General features: G+C 43.4%; 1 protein-coding gene across 3 annotated transcripts; it reads left to right on the forward strand.

Annotated features, from left to right (window-relative positions):
- The first annotated feature begins 1336 nt into the window (after positions 1-1336).
- Positions 1337-18059, forward strand: LOC110498597 (uncharacterized). 3 transcript variants are annotated; one of them, XM_090210234.1, is made up of 23 exons: positions 1337-1605; positions 2067-4317; positions 4556-4822; positions 5077-5505; positions 5784-6206; positions 6485-6913; positions 7211-7651; positions 7961-8401; positions 8836-9258; positions 9551-9991; positions 10301-10741; positions 11152-11580; positions 11878-12318; positions 12597-13025; positions 13335-13775; positions 14034-14300; positions 14417-14674; positions 14792-15037; positions 15279-15536; positions 15801-16184; positions 16269-16538; positions 16630-16713; positions 16861-18059. In XM_090210234.1, the coding sequence occupies exons 2-23, from the start codon at positions 2963-2965 to the stop codon at positions 16925-16927; spliced, it is 8664 nt and encodes a 2887-aa protein (XP_090066360.1). In that variant the 5' UTR covers positions 1337-1605; positions 2067-2962; the 3' UTR covers positions 16928-18059. The 3 variants fall into 3 exon arrangements, with proteins under 3 accessions (XP_090066360.1, XP_090066361.1, XP_090066363.1); XM_090210237.1 differs by lacking the exon at positions 1337-1605 and having other exon boundaries at positions 2622-2734; positions 3791-4317; XM_090210235.1 differs by lacking the exon at positions 7961-8401.
- Positions 18060-19277: the final 1218 nt, after the last annotated feature.

The raw sequence follows: 19277 nt of genomic DNA on the forward strand, positions 1-19277 counted from the left end.
AGTGGGGATTTCTGTTAAGTTGGGTTTTCGTTGACGTCTTTATTTTCTGTTTACATTTTCAGACGCATCGTTTTGTGACAAATCGTCTTAGAGGAAGGCACCATGTGGAACTCAGTCTAAAAACAATCTCTAACCACAACCCCTTGGAATGAGTCCCAAAAGGTGCACTATTCCCTTTCCAGTGCACTACTTTTTTACCAGAGCCCTGTGCAGGGAATAAGGTGCCATTTGGGACGTACACCTTCCCTTCTTCCCCACTGGGCCTGACATCATTTTAGACACTAGTGTAGATCTAAAGGGATTGAATTAGTGTTAGCAAGATATCTCTAACGTCTGTACAATGCTCTTAGATCTACACTGGTGTCTAGGGGATATGGGTTAGGGGAGAAGTGTCTAGGCGCTAGGCTAGGGGTTGTTTCTGGACAGATCCTTGTAATTGGGCACTTTGGTTTTGAAAACTAATGCAAACAGAGAAGAAAGCAGAGAGAGGTGAAGAGAAAGGGATGAGAGGAAAGAGAGGAAAGAGGGGAGAAGAGGAGTGTTACCATGACGTCAGCATGTCTTCCTGGGGGACCAGTCAAATTTAGGGTAATCTAACTGTGGTCTGAAATTGTCAATTTGTAGGCTAGTTCTGGCCCATCCCGTTGGTTTCTGGAACCAATCAGAACAGTCAGAATGAGTTTGCGTTCTAGGGTGGCAAATCCATACTCATCTTAGAGAAGAAATGTCAGTTGGTCGGAGCAATGTGAATAGGTAGCCAGGCTATCCATCCTTCTTCAATGCACTGATCAGACATGACTGGTCTGGGGGAATCTGTACTGAATAATTCTAATGTTTAACTTGTATAGGAGAAGAAAAATACTTTATTATCCACACAAGATGGCAATGTTTCTTCTGCTGTACCCAACACACACACACACTAGGTTGGAGAGGCTGGATCTGTCATAGAGGAGGAGGAAGGATTCATTTTACTGAATACTTATGGCAGGTACCCTACACTTAGCCTATGTGTTGTCTTAGTTAGGCCACATATTAATGTTATCATGTAATTACATAATTGTCCAATTTAAATGCAGAATTCTGCTCAGAATTCACTTTCAGGATATCTGGGTAGGCCTAATATACTGTCTATGGAGATTTTTTTTGACCAGCTCATGAACTCGGTGGGCTTTTTAGGACGTTGTTTTGATGTTCGACGTTCACTCGGCCGTTCGCTCACATTCCGGATCTAAAGTGGGGTGTATTCATTAAGATCCAAACGGAAATAAACGGGCAGAAACGGGGCGGGACTAACCTGAGAAACGCTCGTTTTCGTTGCAAAACATTGTGCTACGCTATGCACTTGTGAAGTCAACCCTGGCATGTACTGTTTTTCTCTCTCTTTCCTCTCACCCCTCTCTTATCTACTCACCCCCTATCTCATTTCTTCTCTGTATTAGTTTTTAAAACCAAAGCGCGCAGTTTTAGTGATACAACAACACCACGTTTAGTAGCCAAACGTCGCCCAAATAATGTTTTTATACGCCGAAGTATAAGTGAAAGTACAAATAGCTAAAGCTACACGAGCTCACTGAAATACGACGCGAGAAAGATTTTGGGGACAAGGTAAGGCTTTTCTAACAATCGATAACGGGTTGTGAAACCAACACATGATCTGCTGTGCCCAGCCTTTGTCCTACTACCTATTTGTTTTAACTATTAAATGCGAATTATTTGGCAAGTTTGTGGCTATATACCCATGGAACATATACATTAAAGACAACTGCTCTTTCCATGAGTTGGTCCTGCTGCGGAATTCTCCATTTCTAATATGTGTAAACACAAGTGCGGGATTTACTTCTGGGTTAACAGAGATTAATACATGCCCAATGACCATAGTTTAACTGTCATACATCAATGTTCGAACCAAATCAAAACCCCAAATATAAGCCTGTTTTAACACATAGATAAATTGATAAATTGACATTCAGTTGGGGTATGTTTTTTCAAAATAGAAGATTTTTTTGAGTAAATAAACCTCATTATTTGACTGTTCGACTATTGACTGACTATATACTATCTTCTAGATATCCTTCATGTTGTGACATACCAGTGATGGGGCAGAATCACACCCGGTGACATGGCTTGTACAAGGCAATCCGCTTTAGAGTACATTCAAAATGGAAGGAGACTCCTTGTTGAAAGGCTCCAGAATCTGTCCCTCATTGTGGAAAACCTGTTCCAGCGCAAGGTTCTTCAGGAGGAGGAAGTCAGTAAAATTCAGGCAGAAGTTGACCGTTTTGACCAAACCAGAAAAATACTGGACTGGGTCACGGCCAAAGGAGAAGCTGCATGCTACGAGTTACTGATGATTCTAGACATCACAAGGAAGAGGACCTTAGACAACGCTGACTTACAGCAATGGATCAGCTGCTTCCCCTTCAAGGAAGACCCAGAGATGTCAGACTACCTTGTTGGAAAGTGATTATTATATTATACAATTAGTATCCAGTACATAGTATACAATTGGCTGGGCAGAAAATATTTATTTTTTTAGGTGTGTTTGATTTAGCTTACTGTGGACAGGGTTTCTGTTGGCACAGTGCATTTACTCTCGCTTTTCCTTTGTATCATTATTTTAGGTTCAAAACCCTGTCACAGATATCAGTCACAGCTGAAATGTAAAGCTCGAAAGATCACAGAGGCTGCATGGAGACAAAGCTGTAGTCTCCTACCAGAGAGGTGTAGAAATGAGGTGACTTTCTCTTACACTCCTCTTGTGTTAGATACAGACGTGCCTTCATCTCTCTCTAAAATCGAAACGAAGAGCAAAAGATGCAAGAAAGCTCGCCCTAAAAAGCTAAAGAGCTTCATCCCCGTGGCCAAACAGGAAACATCCCCGACTGACCTGCTTAAAACACCCAAGAGAAGGATCCTCTTAGTTGGAAAACCTGGAATTGGAAAGACAGCAGTCGCCCATCAAATGTTGAACCTCTGGGCACAGAAAGATCACAGAGAACTAGATTACATGTTTTACTTTGATGTGAGAGACATTTCACCCAGCACACATCCCATGAGACTGGAGGACCTTCTCTTTAACATGTACAGTGAGCCAGAAGAAAGTAGAGAAGAAGTGTTACAGGATATTAAGAAGAACTCTGAAAACGTTGTCATCATTTTTGATGGAATCACAGACCTCTCCTCTCATTCGGTGATAAAGAAACTTGTGGACAAGGACCTCCTCCTTGATGCAAAGATTGTGATCACATGCAGACCAGAGGTTCCATCAGGAGACTTCCTGACAGACTGGCTCTCGTTCAGAGTGGAGGTGAAAGGGTTCAGTAATGAGTCCATCCGGGCTTACTTAACAAAGATGTTGAGTGCTGAGCCTAACCCTACGCCAAACCATGATTCCTTGAGCATTGTGTTAAACAACCTAGAGTTGTTCAGTCTGTGCCATGTCCCGATGTATGCATTGATGGTGGTTGCCTGCATGTATTATTCCACCCAAGAGGCTTCTAAGCAGCCATGGCCTACAACTAAGATGTACATCAACATCCTCCGTTACTGCATCCTAAAACACAGTGGCAAACAGATGAATGATCTCGACAAGTGTCTCGCAGAAAACAGAGAAAGAATATTGTCTTTAGCAGAAATGGCTTTCGATGCAACACAGCAAAAAACGATGAACTTGACAGAACTGAGCTACGAAGTAAGCAGTGTCCAGTTTTCTTTCTTGAGGGCTCTTATGATTATGGTTGAGCCCACAGTATCAGACACTTACTCTGCATTTCTCCATTACACAATGCAGGAGTTCTTTGGTGCCCTTTGGCTCTTACAGAATCCAGACAAAATCAGAGATGTTCTACAGAAGTGCCAGACTGAAGAATGGAAACACACAAAACACATGGTTCCTTTCATGTGTGGGCTTCTGAATGAGAGGAATATTCGATTGGTAAATGGTCTAGTTCCAGCTCAACAGATCAAGAAGACATCAGATTGGTTCTTCAAGGAAGTGGTAAACACATTTCTTCCACTTCAAACAAACCAAGATCATGCAGAAGGTGGTGCTCCTGAGTTTGAGAGAGATCTTCTGTTTTTATGTCAGTGCTTGTATGAATCTCAGTCTACTGAGGCCTGTTTGCTTCTTCTGGACAAACTGGACTACACTCTAGACCTGGATGAAGAACATCTTGATCCTCACCAGTGCTGTGCAGTCTCCTATATGATCAGTCAGTCTGCAGAGAGAAAGGTTGACTTGGACCTGAACAGCTGCACTGTGTCAGACCAAGGACTAAGGCTGATACTGGGCTCTCTGAAGAACGTCCGATATCTCAGGTAATATTTGTTATGTATTTGTGTAATTTAGTTATCTAATGCACCAATTTATTTCCAATTAACTAGTCAATAAAATGAGGATAAGGCTAACCTTATCCTAAACATGATACATTTATATGTTGTATTCTACCTCCACTCAGATACTGAGTTATAAACACCTCTGTTTCATGCTACTTTGAAACTTTTTGACAAATGTAATTATAATAAACTCTATTTTAAAACCCTTTTCTGATCATAGATCTGACCCATCAATGCTGTGTCAACTCTGGACAACTTTGCTGCGCAGTGAGGCAGACATTGACTTCACTAGCTTACTTGGGCTCTGTGGAAATGAGTTGCACCTTCCATTCCAGGGTGAAAGACGAGTTTTTGTGAGAGCAGAAGAAGTGATGAAGCAGAGCCTAGAGAGGGTTAACCTCTGTCTACACTGGGATCGGAGAACTCTTCTCAGTGAGGCTCTCAGCAAGACCATTTTAAAGTGTTTAACACATATCAACAAACTCCAGTGAGTGTTTACACTGCCAGTACATATTTATTCAATGTCTTTGTGACTATTCATTCATTTAAGTCGATTAAAAACATAGGTTGTCAATGTAAATAGGAACAATATCAAGAGGTTAATATCTAGACAAAGAAGTCACTGCAACAATACAACAAGATAGACACATGGCAACAGCATTTAGCCTGTAAAAGAGGCAGTCACTTTCTACCTGTATTTACAGTATCTAAACAAAGACTTTCTTATGCTTTATGGTTCAGTTTTACCCCACTACAAGATCAGAGAGAATCCCCTGAAAAACTAGAGAAAGAAGAGAAAGCAGTCCTACTAGATTTGTGTCTACAAGCAGGATTATGTCACAGAGAAACGTTCCAGGGTGCTGTGAACACACTGCTGTCACTGTTCTCTGTGTATCAAACTGAAAGATATGACATCTTGCTGGATCTGTACTCACATGTGAAGTACAATAGGAAACAAGCAGGCAGAAGTATCCTTCCATCATTGAGACCACTTTACCAGCCAGCTCCTGCAGTCTGGTTCATAGATCTCTCAGAGAGAAAGGTCTCCCTCCTCCTAGAAGTGCTGAAACTCCAACCAGAGAAGAAATCAGTAGAGCTGAAAGGCTGGTCAGATGAAGAGAGTGAAGTGAGGAGTTTCCTTCAGTGTCTGCCCTACATCTCACAGCTGAGGTGAGTTGAATCAGTACAGTTCATGGATTGTAGTTGTCTGTCCCTTTATTTCCCTTCAGAGAGGTTTGTTTGTAGCTTTCTGCATTAGCCTAATATGCTAAGTATACACATACTGTTTTGAAAAGATGCAATCTTACTTTGTAGTCTACGGAACAATTGAAGTGCATGATGAGTGCAGAGAGATAGTTGTACTTTATCTACTATAATGTAACCATTCAAAATTCATATCCTCCATCCAACACTTTCTTCATCTCTTTAATGTTACACTGTTTGTTCAGGTTTGCTCCACCACAGGATCAGATAGGATCCCCTGAAGAGTGGAGAAAGAGAGAGAAGACATTCCTACTGAATCTGTGTCTTCAAGCAGCCCTCCATGAGAGAGAAACCATACAAACAACTGTAGAGAAAGTGTTGTCACTGTCTGAAGTTTATCACGATCAGAAATGGGAGCTCCTGCTGGATCTGTACTCTCATGTGAAGGACTATGAGACTCAAACAGGCATCCTTCCAGCATTACAGCCACTTTACCAGTCAGCTCCTGCAGTCTGGTCCATAGACCTCTCAGAGAGAAAGGTCTCCCTCCTCCTAGAAGTGCTGAAACTCCAACCAGAGAAGAAATCAGTAGAGCTGAAAGGCTGGTCAGATGAAGAGAGTGAAGTGAGGAGTTTCCTTCAGTGTCTGCCCTACATCTCACAGCTGAGGTGAGTTGAATCAGTACAGTTCATGGATTGTAGTTGTCTGTCCCTTTATTTCCCTTCAGAGAGGTTTGTTTGTAGCTTTCTGCATTAGCCTAATATGCTAAGTATACACATACTGTTTTGAAAAGATGCAATCTTACTTTGTAGTCTACGGAACAATTGAAGTGCATGATGAGTGCAGAGAGATAGTTGTACTTTATCTACTATAATGTAACCATTCAAAATTCATATCCTCCATCCAACACTTTCTTCATCTCTTTAATGTTACACTGTTTGTTCAGGTTTGCTCCACCACAGGATCAGATAGGATCCCCTGAAGAGTGGAGAAAGAGAGAGAAGACATTCCTACTGAATCTGTGTCTTCAAGCAGCCCTCCATGAGAGAGAAACCATACAAACAACTGTAGAGAAAGTGTTGTCACTGTCTGAAGTTTATCACGATCAGAAATGGGAGCTCCTGCTGCATCTGTACTCTCACGTGAAGGACTATGAGACTCAAACAGGCAGGAGTGTCCTTCCAGCATTACAGACAGTTTACCAGTCAGCTCCTGCAGTCTGGTGCATAGACCTCTCAGAGAGAAAGGCTTCCCTCCTCCTAGAAGTGCTGAAACTCCAACCAGAGAAGAAATCAGTAGAGCTGTGGGACTGGTCAGATGAAGAGAGTGAAGTGAGGAGTTTCCTTCAGTGTCTGCCCTACATCTCACAACTGAGGTGAGTCTGAACATGTGTGGTGGTTAGTGATTATGTGATGCTAGTGATTATTGTCTTTTAGAAACCTGGTAAATATAAAAGTAAAAATTTTTGTGAATCTGGTAACATTTATACTCAGATTTCCTGAATGAACATGTTGCATTGCAAAATGTCACACATAGATATTTTGAATTTCTCTAAAATAATATAAACAAAAGTGCATTATATAAATGTACAACTACTTCACATATATTTTAGTGATGACTGGTTTCATGTGTCCATCCATGTCTGAATCAGCTGTTACTGTCCTTGTTGCAGTTTCTATCCATGGTGGTCTGATCCCTCAAAGCTGATCAAGTTCCTGGTGGGTCTCCTGTCTCAAGCAGCAGAGTGGGAGGAGCAGTCAGGAGAGAAGACACTGAAGCTGGTGTCATCAGTGTGTACTTACAGAACCTTCCCTTTCTGTGACAAGGATTATTTTGATGAGTCGTTTCAATGGGATCTCCTGCTGGATCTGTATTCACATGTGAAGGACTATGAGACTCAAACAGGCAGGAGTGTCCTTCCAGCATTACAGCCACTTTACCAGCCAGCTCCTGCAGTCTGGTTCATAGATCTCAGAAAGAGAAACGTCTCCCTCCTCCTAGAAGTGCTGAAACTCCAACCAGAGAAGAAATCAGTAGAGCTGTGGGACTGGTCAGATGAAGAGAGTGAAGTGAGGAGTTTCCTTCAGTGTCTGCCCTACATCTCACAGCTGAGGTGAGTCTGAACATGTGTGGTGGTTAGTGATTATGTGATGCTAGTGATTATTGTCTTTTAGAAACCTGGTAAATATAAAAGTTCAAATGTTGGTGAATCTGGTAACATTTATACTCAGATTTCCTGAATGAACATGTTGCATTAAGAAATGTCACACATAGATATAGTTAATTTCTCTAAAATTATATATTTTTTCATAAATCAGAAGTACATTTATGTAAATGTATAACTACTTCATATATATTTTAGCAATGACTGGTTTCACGTGTCCATCCATGTCTGAATCAGCTGTTACTGTCCTTGTTGCAGTTTCTGTCCATGGTGGTCTGATATCTCAAAGCTGATCAAGTTCCTGGTGGGTCTCCTGTCTCAAGCAGTAGAGTGGGAGGAGCAGTCAGGAGAGAAGACACTGAAGCTGGTATCATCAGTGTGTACTTACAGAACCTTCCCTTTCTGTGACGGGGATGATGAGGATGAGTGGTTTCAATGTGATCTCCTGCTGGATCTGTACTCACATGTGGAGGACTATGAGACTAAAACAGGCAGGAGTGTCCTTCCATCATTGAGACCACTTTATCAGTCAGCTCCTGCAGTCTGGTCCATAGACCTCTCAGAGAGAAAGGCCTCCCTCCTCCTAGAAGTGCTCAAACTCCAACCAGAGAAGAAACCAGTACAGCTGAAAGGCTGGTCAGATGAAGAGAGTGAAGTGAGGAGTTTCCTTCAGTGTCTGCCTTACATCTCACAGCTGAGGTGAGTTGGATCAGTACAGCTCAGGTGAGTTGGATCAGTACAGCTCAGGTGAGTTGGATCAGTACAGCTCAGGTGAGTTGGATCAGTACAGCTCAGGTGAGTTGGATCAGTACAGCTCAGGGATTGTTGTCTGTCCCTGTATTTCACTTTTAAAAAGGAAGTTTGTTCGTAACAACCGAATATGCTAAACATACACATACTGTTTTGGAAAGATACAATCTTACTTTGTGGTGATGATTATAAGGAACAGTTGAAGTGGATGATGAGTTTAGAAAGATACAGTCTTACTTTGTGGTGATGATTATAAGGAACAGTTGAAGTGGATGATGAGTTTAGAAAGATAGTCATGTTATTTGACCTGACATAATGTGACCGTCTGAAATGCAGATTATATCTCACATATTCATCTATTTGTTGTTAAACTGTTCATGCAGTTTTACTCCACCACAGTATCAGAGAAGATCCCCTGAAGAGTGGAGAAAGAGAGAGAAGACATTCCTACTGAATCTGTGTCTTCAAGCAGCCCTCCATGAGAGAGAAACCATACAAACAACTGTAGGGAAAGTGTTGTCACTGTCTGAAGTTTATCAGGGTCGGAAATGGGATCTCCTGCTGGATCTGTACTCTCACGTGAAGGACTATGAGACTAAAACAGGCATCCTTCCAGCATTACAGCCACTTTACCAGTCAGCTCCTGCAGTCTGGTCCATAGACCTCTCAGAGAGAAAGGCTTCCCTCCTCCTTGAAGTGCTGAAACTCCAACCAGAGAAGAAATCAGTAGAGCTGTGGGACTGGTCAGATGAAGAGAGTGAAGTGAGGCGTTTCCTTCAGTGTCTGCCCTACATCTCACAGCTGAGGTGAGTCTGAACATGTGTGGTGGTTAGTGATTATTGTCTTTTAGAAACCTGGTAAATATAAAAGTTCAAATGTTGGTGAATCTGGTAACATTTATACTCAGATTTCCTGAATGAACATGTTGCATTAAGAAATGTCACACATAGATATTGTTAATTTCTCTAAAATTATATATTTTTTCATAAATCAGAAGTACATTTATGTAAATGTATAACTACTTCACATATATTTTAGTGATGACTGGTTTCACGTGTCCATCCATGTCTGAATCAGCTGTTACTGTCCTTGTTGCAGTTTCTATCCATGGTGGTCTGATCCCTCAAAGCTGATCAAGTTCCTGGTGGGTCTCCTGTCTCAAGCAGCAGAGTGGGAGGAGCAGTCAGGAGAGAAGACACTGAAGCTGGTGTCATCAGTGTGTACTTACAGAACCTTCCCTTTCTGTGACGAGGATTATTTTGATGAGTCGTTTCAATGGGATCTCCTGCTGGATCTGTATTCACATGTGAAGGACTATGAGACTCAAACAGGCAGGAGTGTCCTTCCAGCATTACAGCCACTTTACCAGCCAGCTCCTGCAGTCTGGTTCATAGATCTCAGAAAGAGAAACGTCTCCCTCCTCCTAGAAGTGCTGAAACTCCAACCAGAGAAGAAATCAGTAGAGCTGTGGGACTGGTCAGATGAAGAGAGTGAAGTGAGGAGTTTCCTTCAGTGTCTGCCCTACATCTCACAGCTGAGGTGAGTCTGAACATGTGTGGTGGTTAGTGATTATGTGATGCTAATGATTATTGTCTTTTAGAAACCTGGTAAATATAAAAGTTCAAATGTTGGTGAATCTGGTAACATTTATACTCAGATTTCCTGAATGAACATGTTGCATTAAGAAATGTCACACATAGATATAGTTAATTTCTCTAAAATTATATATTTTTTCATAAATCAGAAGTACATTTATGTAAATGTATAACTACTTCATATATATTTTAGCAATGACTGGTTTCATGTGTCCATCCATGTCTGAATCAGCTGTTACTGTCCTTGTTGCAGTTTCTGTCCATGGTGGTCTGATATCTCAAAGCTGATCAAGTTCCTGGTGGGTCTCCTGTCTCAAGCAGCAGAGTGGGAGGAGCAGTCAGGAGAGAAGACACTGAAGCTGGTGTCATCAGTGTGTACTTACAGAACCTTCCCTTTCTGTGACAGGGATGATGAGGATAAGTGGTTTCAATGTGATCTCCTGCTGGATCTGTACTCACATGTGGAGGACTATGAGACTAAAACAGGCAGGAGTGTCCTTCCATCATTGAGACCACTTTACCAGTCAGCTCCTGCAGTCTGGTCCATAGACCTCTCAGAGAGAAAGGCCTCCCTCCTCCTAGAAGTGCTGAAACTCCAACCAGAGAAGAAACCAGTACAGCTGAAAGGCTGGTCAGATGAAGAGAGTGAAGTGAGGAGTTTCCTTCAGTGTCTGCCCTACATCTCACAGCTGAGGTGAGTTGGATCAGTACAGCTCAGGTGAGTTGGATCAGTACAGCTCAGGTGAGTTGGATCAGTACAGCTCAGGTGAGTTGGATCAGTACAGCTCAGAGATTGTTGTCTGTCCCTGTATTTCCCTTTTTAAAAGGAAGTTTGTTCGTAACTACCGAATATGCTAAACATACACATACTGTTTTGGAAAGATACAATCTTACTTTGTGGTGATGATTATAAGGAACAGTTGAAGTGGATGATGAGTTTAGAAAGATACAGTCTTACTTTGTGGTGATGATTATAAGGAACAGTTGAAGTGGATGATGAGTTTAGAAAGATAGTCATGTTATTTGACCTGCTATAATGTGACTGTCTGAAATGCAGATTATATCTCACATATTCATCTATTTGTTGTTAAACTGTTCATGCAGTTTTACTCCACCACAGTATCAGAGAAGATCCCCTGAAGAGTGGAGAAAGAGAGAGAAGACATTCCTACTGAATCTGTGTCTTCAAGCAGCCCTCCATGAGAGAGAAACCATACAAACAACTGTAGGGAAAGTGTTGTCACTGTCTGAAGTTTATCACAATCAGAAATGGGAGCTCCTGCTGGATCTGTATTCTCATGTGAAGGACTATGAGACTCAAACAGGCAGGAGTGTCCTTCCAGCATTACAGCCAGTTTACCAGTCAGCTCCTGCAGTCTGGTCCATAGACCTCAGAAAGAGAAAGGTCTCCCTCCTCCTAGAAGTGCTGAAACTCCAACCAGAGAAGAAACCAGTACAGCTGAAAGGCTGGTCAGATGAAGGGAGTGAAGTGAGGAGTTTCCTTCAGTGTCTGCCCTACATCTCACAGCTGAGGTGAGTCTGAACATGTTTGGTGGTTAGTGATTATGTGATGCTAATGATTATTGTCTTTTAGAAACCTGGTAAATATAAAAGTTCAAGTGTTGGTGAATCTGGTAACATTTATACTCAGATTTCCTGAATGGACATACAAAATGTCACATGAATTAACAATGTCTATCTAAAATTATATATTTTTCATAAAACAGAAGCACATTATGTAAATGTATAACTACTTCATATATATTTTAGTGATGACTGGTTTCATGTGTCCATCCATGTCTGAATCAGCTGTTACTGTCCTTGTTGCAGTTTCTGTCCATGGTGGTCTGATCCCTCAAAGCTGATCAAGTTCCTGGTGGGTCTCCTGTCTCAAGCAGCAGAGTGGGAGGAGCAGTCAGGAGAGAAGACACTGAAGCTGGTGTCATCAGTGTGTACTTACAGAACCTTCCCTTTCTGTGACGAGGTTTATTTTGATGAGTCGTTTCAATGGGATCTCCTTCTGGATCTGTACTTACATGTGGAGGACTATGAGACTCAAACAGGCAGGAGTATCCTTCCAGAATTACAGCCACTTTACCAGCCAGCTCCTGCAGTCTGGTCCATAGACCTCAGAGAGAGAAAGGTCTCCCTCCTCCTAGAAGTGCTGAAACTCCAACCAGAGAAGAAATCAGTAGAGCTGAAAGGCTGGTCAGATGAAGAGAGTGAAGTGAGGAGTTTCCTTCAGTGTCTGCCCTACATCTCACATCTGAGGTGGGTTGAATCAGTACAGTTCATGGATTGTAGTTGTCTGTCCCTTTATTTCCCTTCAGAGAGGTTTGTTTGTAGCTTTCTGCATTAGCCTAATATGCTAAGTATACACATACTGTTTTGAAAAGATGCAATCTTACTTTGTAGTCTACGGAACAATTGAAGTGCATGATGAGTGCAGAGAGATAGTTGTACTTTATCTACTATAATGTAACCATTCAAAATTCATATCCTCCATCCAACACTTTCTTCATCTCTTTAATGTTACACTGTTTGTTCAGGTTTGCTCCACCACAGGATCAGATAGGATCCCCTGAAGAGTGGAGAAAGAGAGAGAAGACATTCCTACTGAATCTGTGTCTTCAAGCAGCCCTCCATGAGAGAGAAACCATACAAACAACTGTAGAGAAAGTGTTGTCACTGTCTGAAGTTTATCAGGGTCGGAAATGGGATCTCCTACTGGATCTGTACTCTCATGTGAAGGACTATGAGACTCAAACAGGCAGGAGTGTCCTTCCAGCATTACAGACAGTTTACCAGTCAGCTCCTGCAGTCTGGTCCATAGACCTCAGAGAGAGAAAGGTCTCCCTCCTCCTAGAAGTGCTGAAACTCCAACCAGAGAAGAAATCAGTAGAGCTGAAAGGCTGGTCAGATGAAGAGAGTGAAGTGAGGCGTTTCCTTCAGTGTCTGCCCTACATCTCACAGCTGAGGTGAGTCTGAACATGTGTGGTGGTTAGTGATTATGTGATGCTAGTGATTATTGTCTTTTAGAAACCTGGTAAATATAAAAGTTCAAATGTTGGCGAATCTGGTAACATTTATACTCAGATTTCCTGAATGAACATGTTGCATTAAGAAATGTCACACATAGATATTGTTAATTTCTCTAAAATTATATATTTTTTCATAAATCAGAAGTACATTTATGTAAATGTATAACTACTTCATATATATTTTAGTGATGACTGGTTTCATGTGTCCATCCATGTCTGAATCAGCTGTTACTGTCCTTGTTGCAGTTTCTGTCCATGGTGGTCTGATATCTCAAAGCTGATCAAGTTCCTGGTGGGTCTCCTGTCTCAAGCAGCAGAGTGGGAGGAGCAGTCAGGAGAGAAGACACTGAAGCTGGTGTCATCAGTGTGTATTTACAGAACCTTCCCTTTCTGTGACGGGGATGATTTTGATGAGTCGTTTCAATGTGATTTCCTGCTGGATCTGTATTCACATGTGAAGGACTATGAGACTCAAACAGGCAGGAGTGTCCTTCCAACATTACAGACAGTTTACCAGTCAGCTCCTGCAGTCTGGTCCATAGACCTCTCAGAGAGAAAGGCCTCCCTCCTCCTAGAAGTGCTGAAACTCCAACCAGAGAAGAAACCAGTACAGCTGAAAGGCTGGTCAGATGAAGAGAGTGAAGTGAGGAGTTTCCTTCAGTGTCTGCCCTACATCTCACAGCTGAGGTGAGTCTGAACATAATGTATGTGGTTAGTGATTATGTGATGCTAATAGTGATGTGTCTTTATGAAATCTTGTAACATGAAACCTCAATGTTTACTCAGAATACCTGATCTATAAAACTTGTATTACTTTATGTCATGGCATATTATGTAACTTTCTCTGTAACATCACATGGTATTACTTTTCCATGCGACAGTTCAATATTCATGTATTCTAACTGTCGTTTGATTTCATGTGTCCCTCATGTTCTGCTGTTTCAGCTGTGATTCTGACAGGTTCTTCCAGCGTGTGTGTGAATCCATCCCTGTGAGGTCCAGAGAGGATGCCCAGCAGTTGGCCTCTCTCCTCCAGGCCTTGGGCTCCACCCTGTCACTGGGAGGACAGTTACCCAGGAAAACCTGCAGGTCTGTGGTGAGAGTGCTTGGCCTCTGTGCCTCCAGAGTGGAACTCACTCTCACCCCCAGCAAGATCTCTCTGAAAGGAGCCTCACTTCTCTTCACACATGTATCACAGCTACACAAGCTCAGGTATGTTTTGTAAGCTCGATTTTACAGGTCTATTTAGTTTGATTTCTTATTGTGCATTTTATCTGAGAAGGTTTCTCTGTTTAAAAGTGGCTTGAGTTTATTTTATTTTATTCCAGGCTGAATGTGGGCATGGCAGTGAGACTGGCCAGACTGGCTAGGAGGACAGGGAGAGGGGGTTCTCCACTGACTGTCCCAGAGCTCTCCCTGGTCCTAAAGAGCAGCCAGCCACCAGAGAAAGTGTTATCCAGGGCTCTGAGTAGTGTGGCGTCCCTGCTGAGACTCTGGACGGTGCAGTGTCTGGACCTGACTGACTTCTGCATCCAGGGTCACTCTCTCATCACACTACTTTGTCACCAAGGCCCTCTCACTCTCAGGTCAGTTTGAAGCTGTTGTTTTTTTAAAAGTGGTAGCAATAAGTAGAAGTAGTAACTTATGTATGTGTTCTTATTTATATTTGTGTTATTTACTGCCTTTATGTTCCAACCTCCTAGACTGCACTCAGACACCCTGCAGCAGCTGGCTGTAGTTGTGTATGAAGCTCAGGACAAGGACTTGACTCGGTGGTTCCTGGAGAAGGTTGGTGGAGACCTGACCTCCTGTAGGCTGGACTGGGAGGTGCTTCTCTCTCTGCTGCAGCATTCAACCCACAACATCACAGTGGACCTCAGGAAGAACAGGCTTCTAGAGAAGAACATCTCAGATCTTTTCCCCTTTCTGGGAAGGGTTATATTCAAGAGGTGAGTGAACTTAATTTTATATTTAAAGACGTTTTAGAAAGAAGAAAACAAATATTTTACAGTGACATTATTTAGAGTTATACCCTGTATTATCATTAGGGTTATATTCAAGAGGTGTTTGATCTTTATTTAATATTGATAGACTTCAACTATTAGTGTTCTACCCAGGTAGTTGTTATGTGAGTTATCCTTTTTATAACCTTAACACAACCATGACAATCCATTCTACATCTTTCTGCAGGCTCAGTTCCAGCTTTGTGAAGTCCACCATCAGACAGATCTATGACAGTAGAGCCAGTGACTGTGTGTCCAGTTTGTTGAGGTCTTCAGACCATTGGATCAACCTGAACAGCAGAGAGCTGGACAGAGTGGACTGTACTGCGCTGTGTTTCACCCTGCAGCACAGCCACCAAGTCAAAGTCAACCTGCTGTGGACCTCCATACCACCGGGGGAGATAGAGAGCATCCTGCCTCTTCTGGACAGAGTCTCCCAACTCAGGTTTCGTTGGCACTCTTTGACCATTCTAGAATGGATAGAACTGTGATGCTTTACACTGTCAGACTCATTTTAACCACTAACCCTAACCTTAGTGTAATGCACTTACTTACCTTACCCTCAGGGTTGGAATTGAAGGGGAATGCATGGGAGTTGACGTGAATCACAGAGTTGTAGTGTGTTTTATCAGTGTTTTTATTGTGTGCTGGTGTGAAACTAATCCTGTCTCTCGCTCTCTCTCTCTCGCGCTCTCTCTCTCTCCTGCAGTGTTGACAGGATGCTGTTGCTGAGTTTCCTCCACTCCTGCGCTGCCTCTCAGATCCTGCAGGGGGCACTATCACCACCTTCAGCAATAACAACAGCAGCAGCAGAGCTGCTCAGGGCTCTGCAGCACAGGTTGGACTTCTCCTGCTCCTCCTCTGTGGACCTGTCGGCTCACGACCAGGGGGAGGCGCTGTGTCTGACCACTGACCACTGTAGGGCCATAAACTCTGTTCTGAAGCAGAGCCAGCACAGCACACAGCTGGTTCAGAACCCGACCCAGAACCAGTCCCGAAACCAGCCCCAGGTGCAGCTCATCCTTAAAGACTGTGAGGTGGAGCACGGAGCACTGAGAGAGCTGCTTCCCATCCTGCATATTGTCAAGCTGAGGTTAGATACACAAGGACAAACTAGTTTAGAAAAGTATGAGTTAGAGCTGTCTCATAATGTTATCTCTGGTTATTGTTCCCTCAGCCCCAGCAAAGCTCTGCTACTTCAGCTGGTGGACCATGTGTGTGAGGGGATTGAAGAGGGAGTGCTGAGGAACGCAGTATCCCTGTGCAGAGCCCTGGATGGGGAGCTGGACCTCAGTGAGACCAGGCTGAACCAAAAGGCCTGTGGATCTCTGGCCCTGGTTCTGGAACACTCAGAGGGGCTGTCAGAACTGGACCTCAGCCACTGCCAACTCACAGACCGCCATCTACAGCCCCTGCTCACACACCTGCACAAAGTTGAAGTCCTTGAGTGAGTGGGTTTCACTCTGTGTGTGTGTGTGTCCATGTGACTACATGACAAATGTCTGATCCTTCATTCTCTTCCTGTTTCTGTATTTTAGCCTGAGTCACAATGACATCACTGATGCTCTGACCGACAGAATTCTCCAACTGGTCTCCACCAACACTTCAATCCGCACCGTACGGTGAGTGTGTGTGTGATGTCAGTGTGTGTGTGCACGTGAGATCATATGGTCTCTTTTTCTAGGTGCAACTATTTAATGGTGGTTGTCTGTAGTGTAATGTTCTAAAACTAATAATGATGATGATGATGATAGTGTTCTTCTCTACAGGCTCTTCAGCAACAGAATCAAGGACAGAAGTCCGTTCCTGACAGACAAGAGGTTTGACATCTGGTGAAGCAGCATCAGGTCCAAGTCCAGACAGAGGAAGCGAAGATGGATGTTGAAGAGGTAGAGGAAGCGAAGATGGATGTTGAAGAGGTAGAGGAAGCGAAGATGGATGTTGAAGATGGGTGTAGTAGCTACGAAGCCTCATCTCATCAACCTTAACCTGGACACTAAACGTATCCTAATTTTAACCAATTCTTAAATATTGAATGAAAGCCACACACCCTTAGTTTTTAGCTGACCTCATCATGGTGTCAGAAGAACTGCAAGTGATGTCATCAGGGATTTGGGGACTAAGGTATTGTAAAAATAGTTGAGACTCCAGAACTCTGGAATGTTCTGAGTGTAATGGATAGGAATGTGTAGTTTTATTTACCTCTTACATGGTTCTGAAAAACACAGGAACATGTGTAGTATAACGTTTTTACTAGATGATTTTTGTGATCTGACAATTTGTGAAATTCCTTCTGAAGGAATGGATTGTATATGTGCTTTTATAGTCTAGTATTTATCAGGTTGATGTGAATGTGTTCTACAGTTGCAGTGGGAGACTTAATACATGAGTGTTTTGTTGCAGGTCAACCTCATGGTATTGTTACTCAGGCTAGCCCTGTTGAGAACCAAGCTTCCCTATTCAGGAAGCAAGAGATGTGTTGACTTCTCTTGAACGTTTGCTATGTTGTGCAACGTTTTGTACTGAATGACACGTTTCCCCGAAATGTTCCTGAACAGACTTCGAGGTACGTTTGGTGGGTGTGGCTTGAAGCAATGAATTACATATATTTTTATTTGTAAAGGGCAGTGGCCATGCTGACAGCATTCTCCAACCCACAACCCAACCCCTCCCCATTTTTCAACTGGTTGTTCAGTACAGCACCGTTTACGTTCAATTGAACCGTTTCAGAACGTAGAAACATACTGAACGCAGCCCTGGTGAAGTTCAGGGCAGAAAGTAGCTACAAGTGGGTGGAAACCATTGATGCCTCGCAACACGTCAAACCAATCAATTGCCTTGCTTTGGCGGAGCACTAAAGGTAGCCACTAGTGCCATAGGAGGAACAGTGTGTGAGGATGCCCAGGAAATCGCTGGTGTATAACATAGGCTGTATGTACACACATCATAATAAAATGTATTTAGTAGAGCAGTTGTAATGCCTTCATCGACTTGTGATGAACATTACACGCAGCTTCCCTTTTAAGGGCATGTGGGGGAGGTTTCTTGAAATATAACATCCAATCAAAATGTAGCCGCTGGAACCCAGCAGACCATTCTGTTTTGGCTCATACAAAATTCTCCAATTCTCCAGCATGACAACAATGTGATTTTGGAGGTATGGCTACATGAGACTAGTACAATGAGACTAGTTGGTCGAAGATTTTAGCTTATTCCTTTAGTCCCGCCCCATTTTACCTTCACAGATTTATGCTGGGATCTTTTCCACGTGTGAAGTAGCTGGTGGCTCTTGCCCTTGAAGCATGGTGTTACAGATTCAAGCCTGGACTGGTCAATGTGGTTTTGGTAGCACTAACCTGATGGTGATAGAAGCATTGGATTCCTTCTCCGGTTAATCCTGTGGTTCGGGAACAAAAGTGTCTACTTTTTCCTCCATAACCACTGCTGGTTACTGTTCCATATCCGCAGGGGGGAATCCCAGGATGAACCACTCCCCACTTATCGCTTTCTTCCGGCCAACAAGGCACAGCCATCTTACGTGTCACAGCTACTCCCAGCAGCCTGTACCCCCAGCAGCCTGTACCCCCAGCAGCCTGTACCCCCAGCAGCCTGTACCCCCAGCAGCCTGTACCCCCAGCAGCCTGTACCCCCAGCAGCCTGTACCCCCAGCAGCCTGTACTCCCAGCAGCCTTTACTCCCAGCAGCCTTTACTCCCAGCAGCCTTTACTCCCAGCAGCCTTTACTCCCAGCAGCCTGTACCCCCAGCAGCCTGTACCCCCAGCAGCCTGTACCCCCAGCAGCCTGTACCCCCAGCAGCCTTTACTCCCAGCAGCCTGTACCCCCAGCAGCCTTTACCCCCAGCAGCCTTTACCCCCAGCAGCCTGTACCCCCAGCAGCCTTTACTCCCAGCAGCCTTTACTCCCAGCAGCCTTTACCCCCAGCAGCCTTTACCCCCAGCAGCCTTTACCCCCAGCAGTCTTTACCCCCAGCAGCCTTTACTTGCTCAGCAACAGAGTGCTCAGTTTTAAGGCAACCATGATAGAGAGCCAGCACTGGTTTCAAACCTACAACGCCAGAGCCACAGACTTCTTAACATTCGTTACACTTCGGATTCTGACATCGATGTTTATCACCTAAAGCAGAAGTGTTGAGTTTTGAACCTATAACCTCTTGGATGAAAGGCAAA

Source organism: Oncorhynchus mykiss, chromosome 19, assembly GCF_057628025.1.
Source record: "Oncorhynchus mykiss isolate SJ-2025 chromosome 19, ASM5762802v1, whole genome shotgun sequence".
Classification (NCBI taxonomy): Eukaryota; Metazoa; Chordata; class Actinopteri; order Salmoniformes; family Salmonidae; genus Oncorhynchus; species Oncorhynchus mykiss.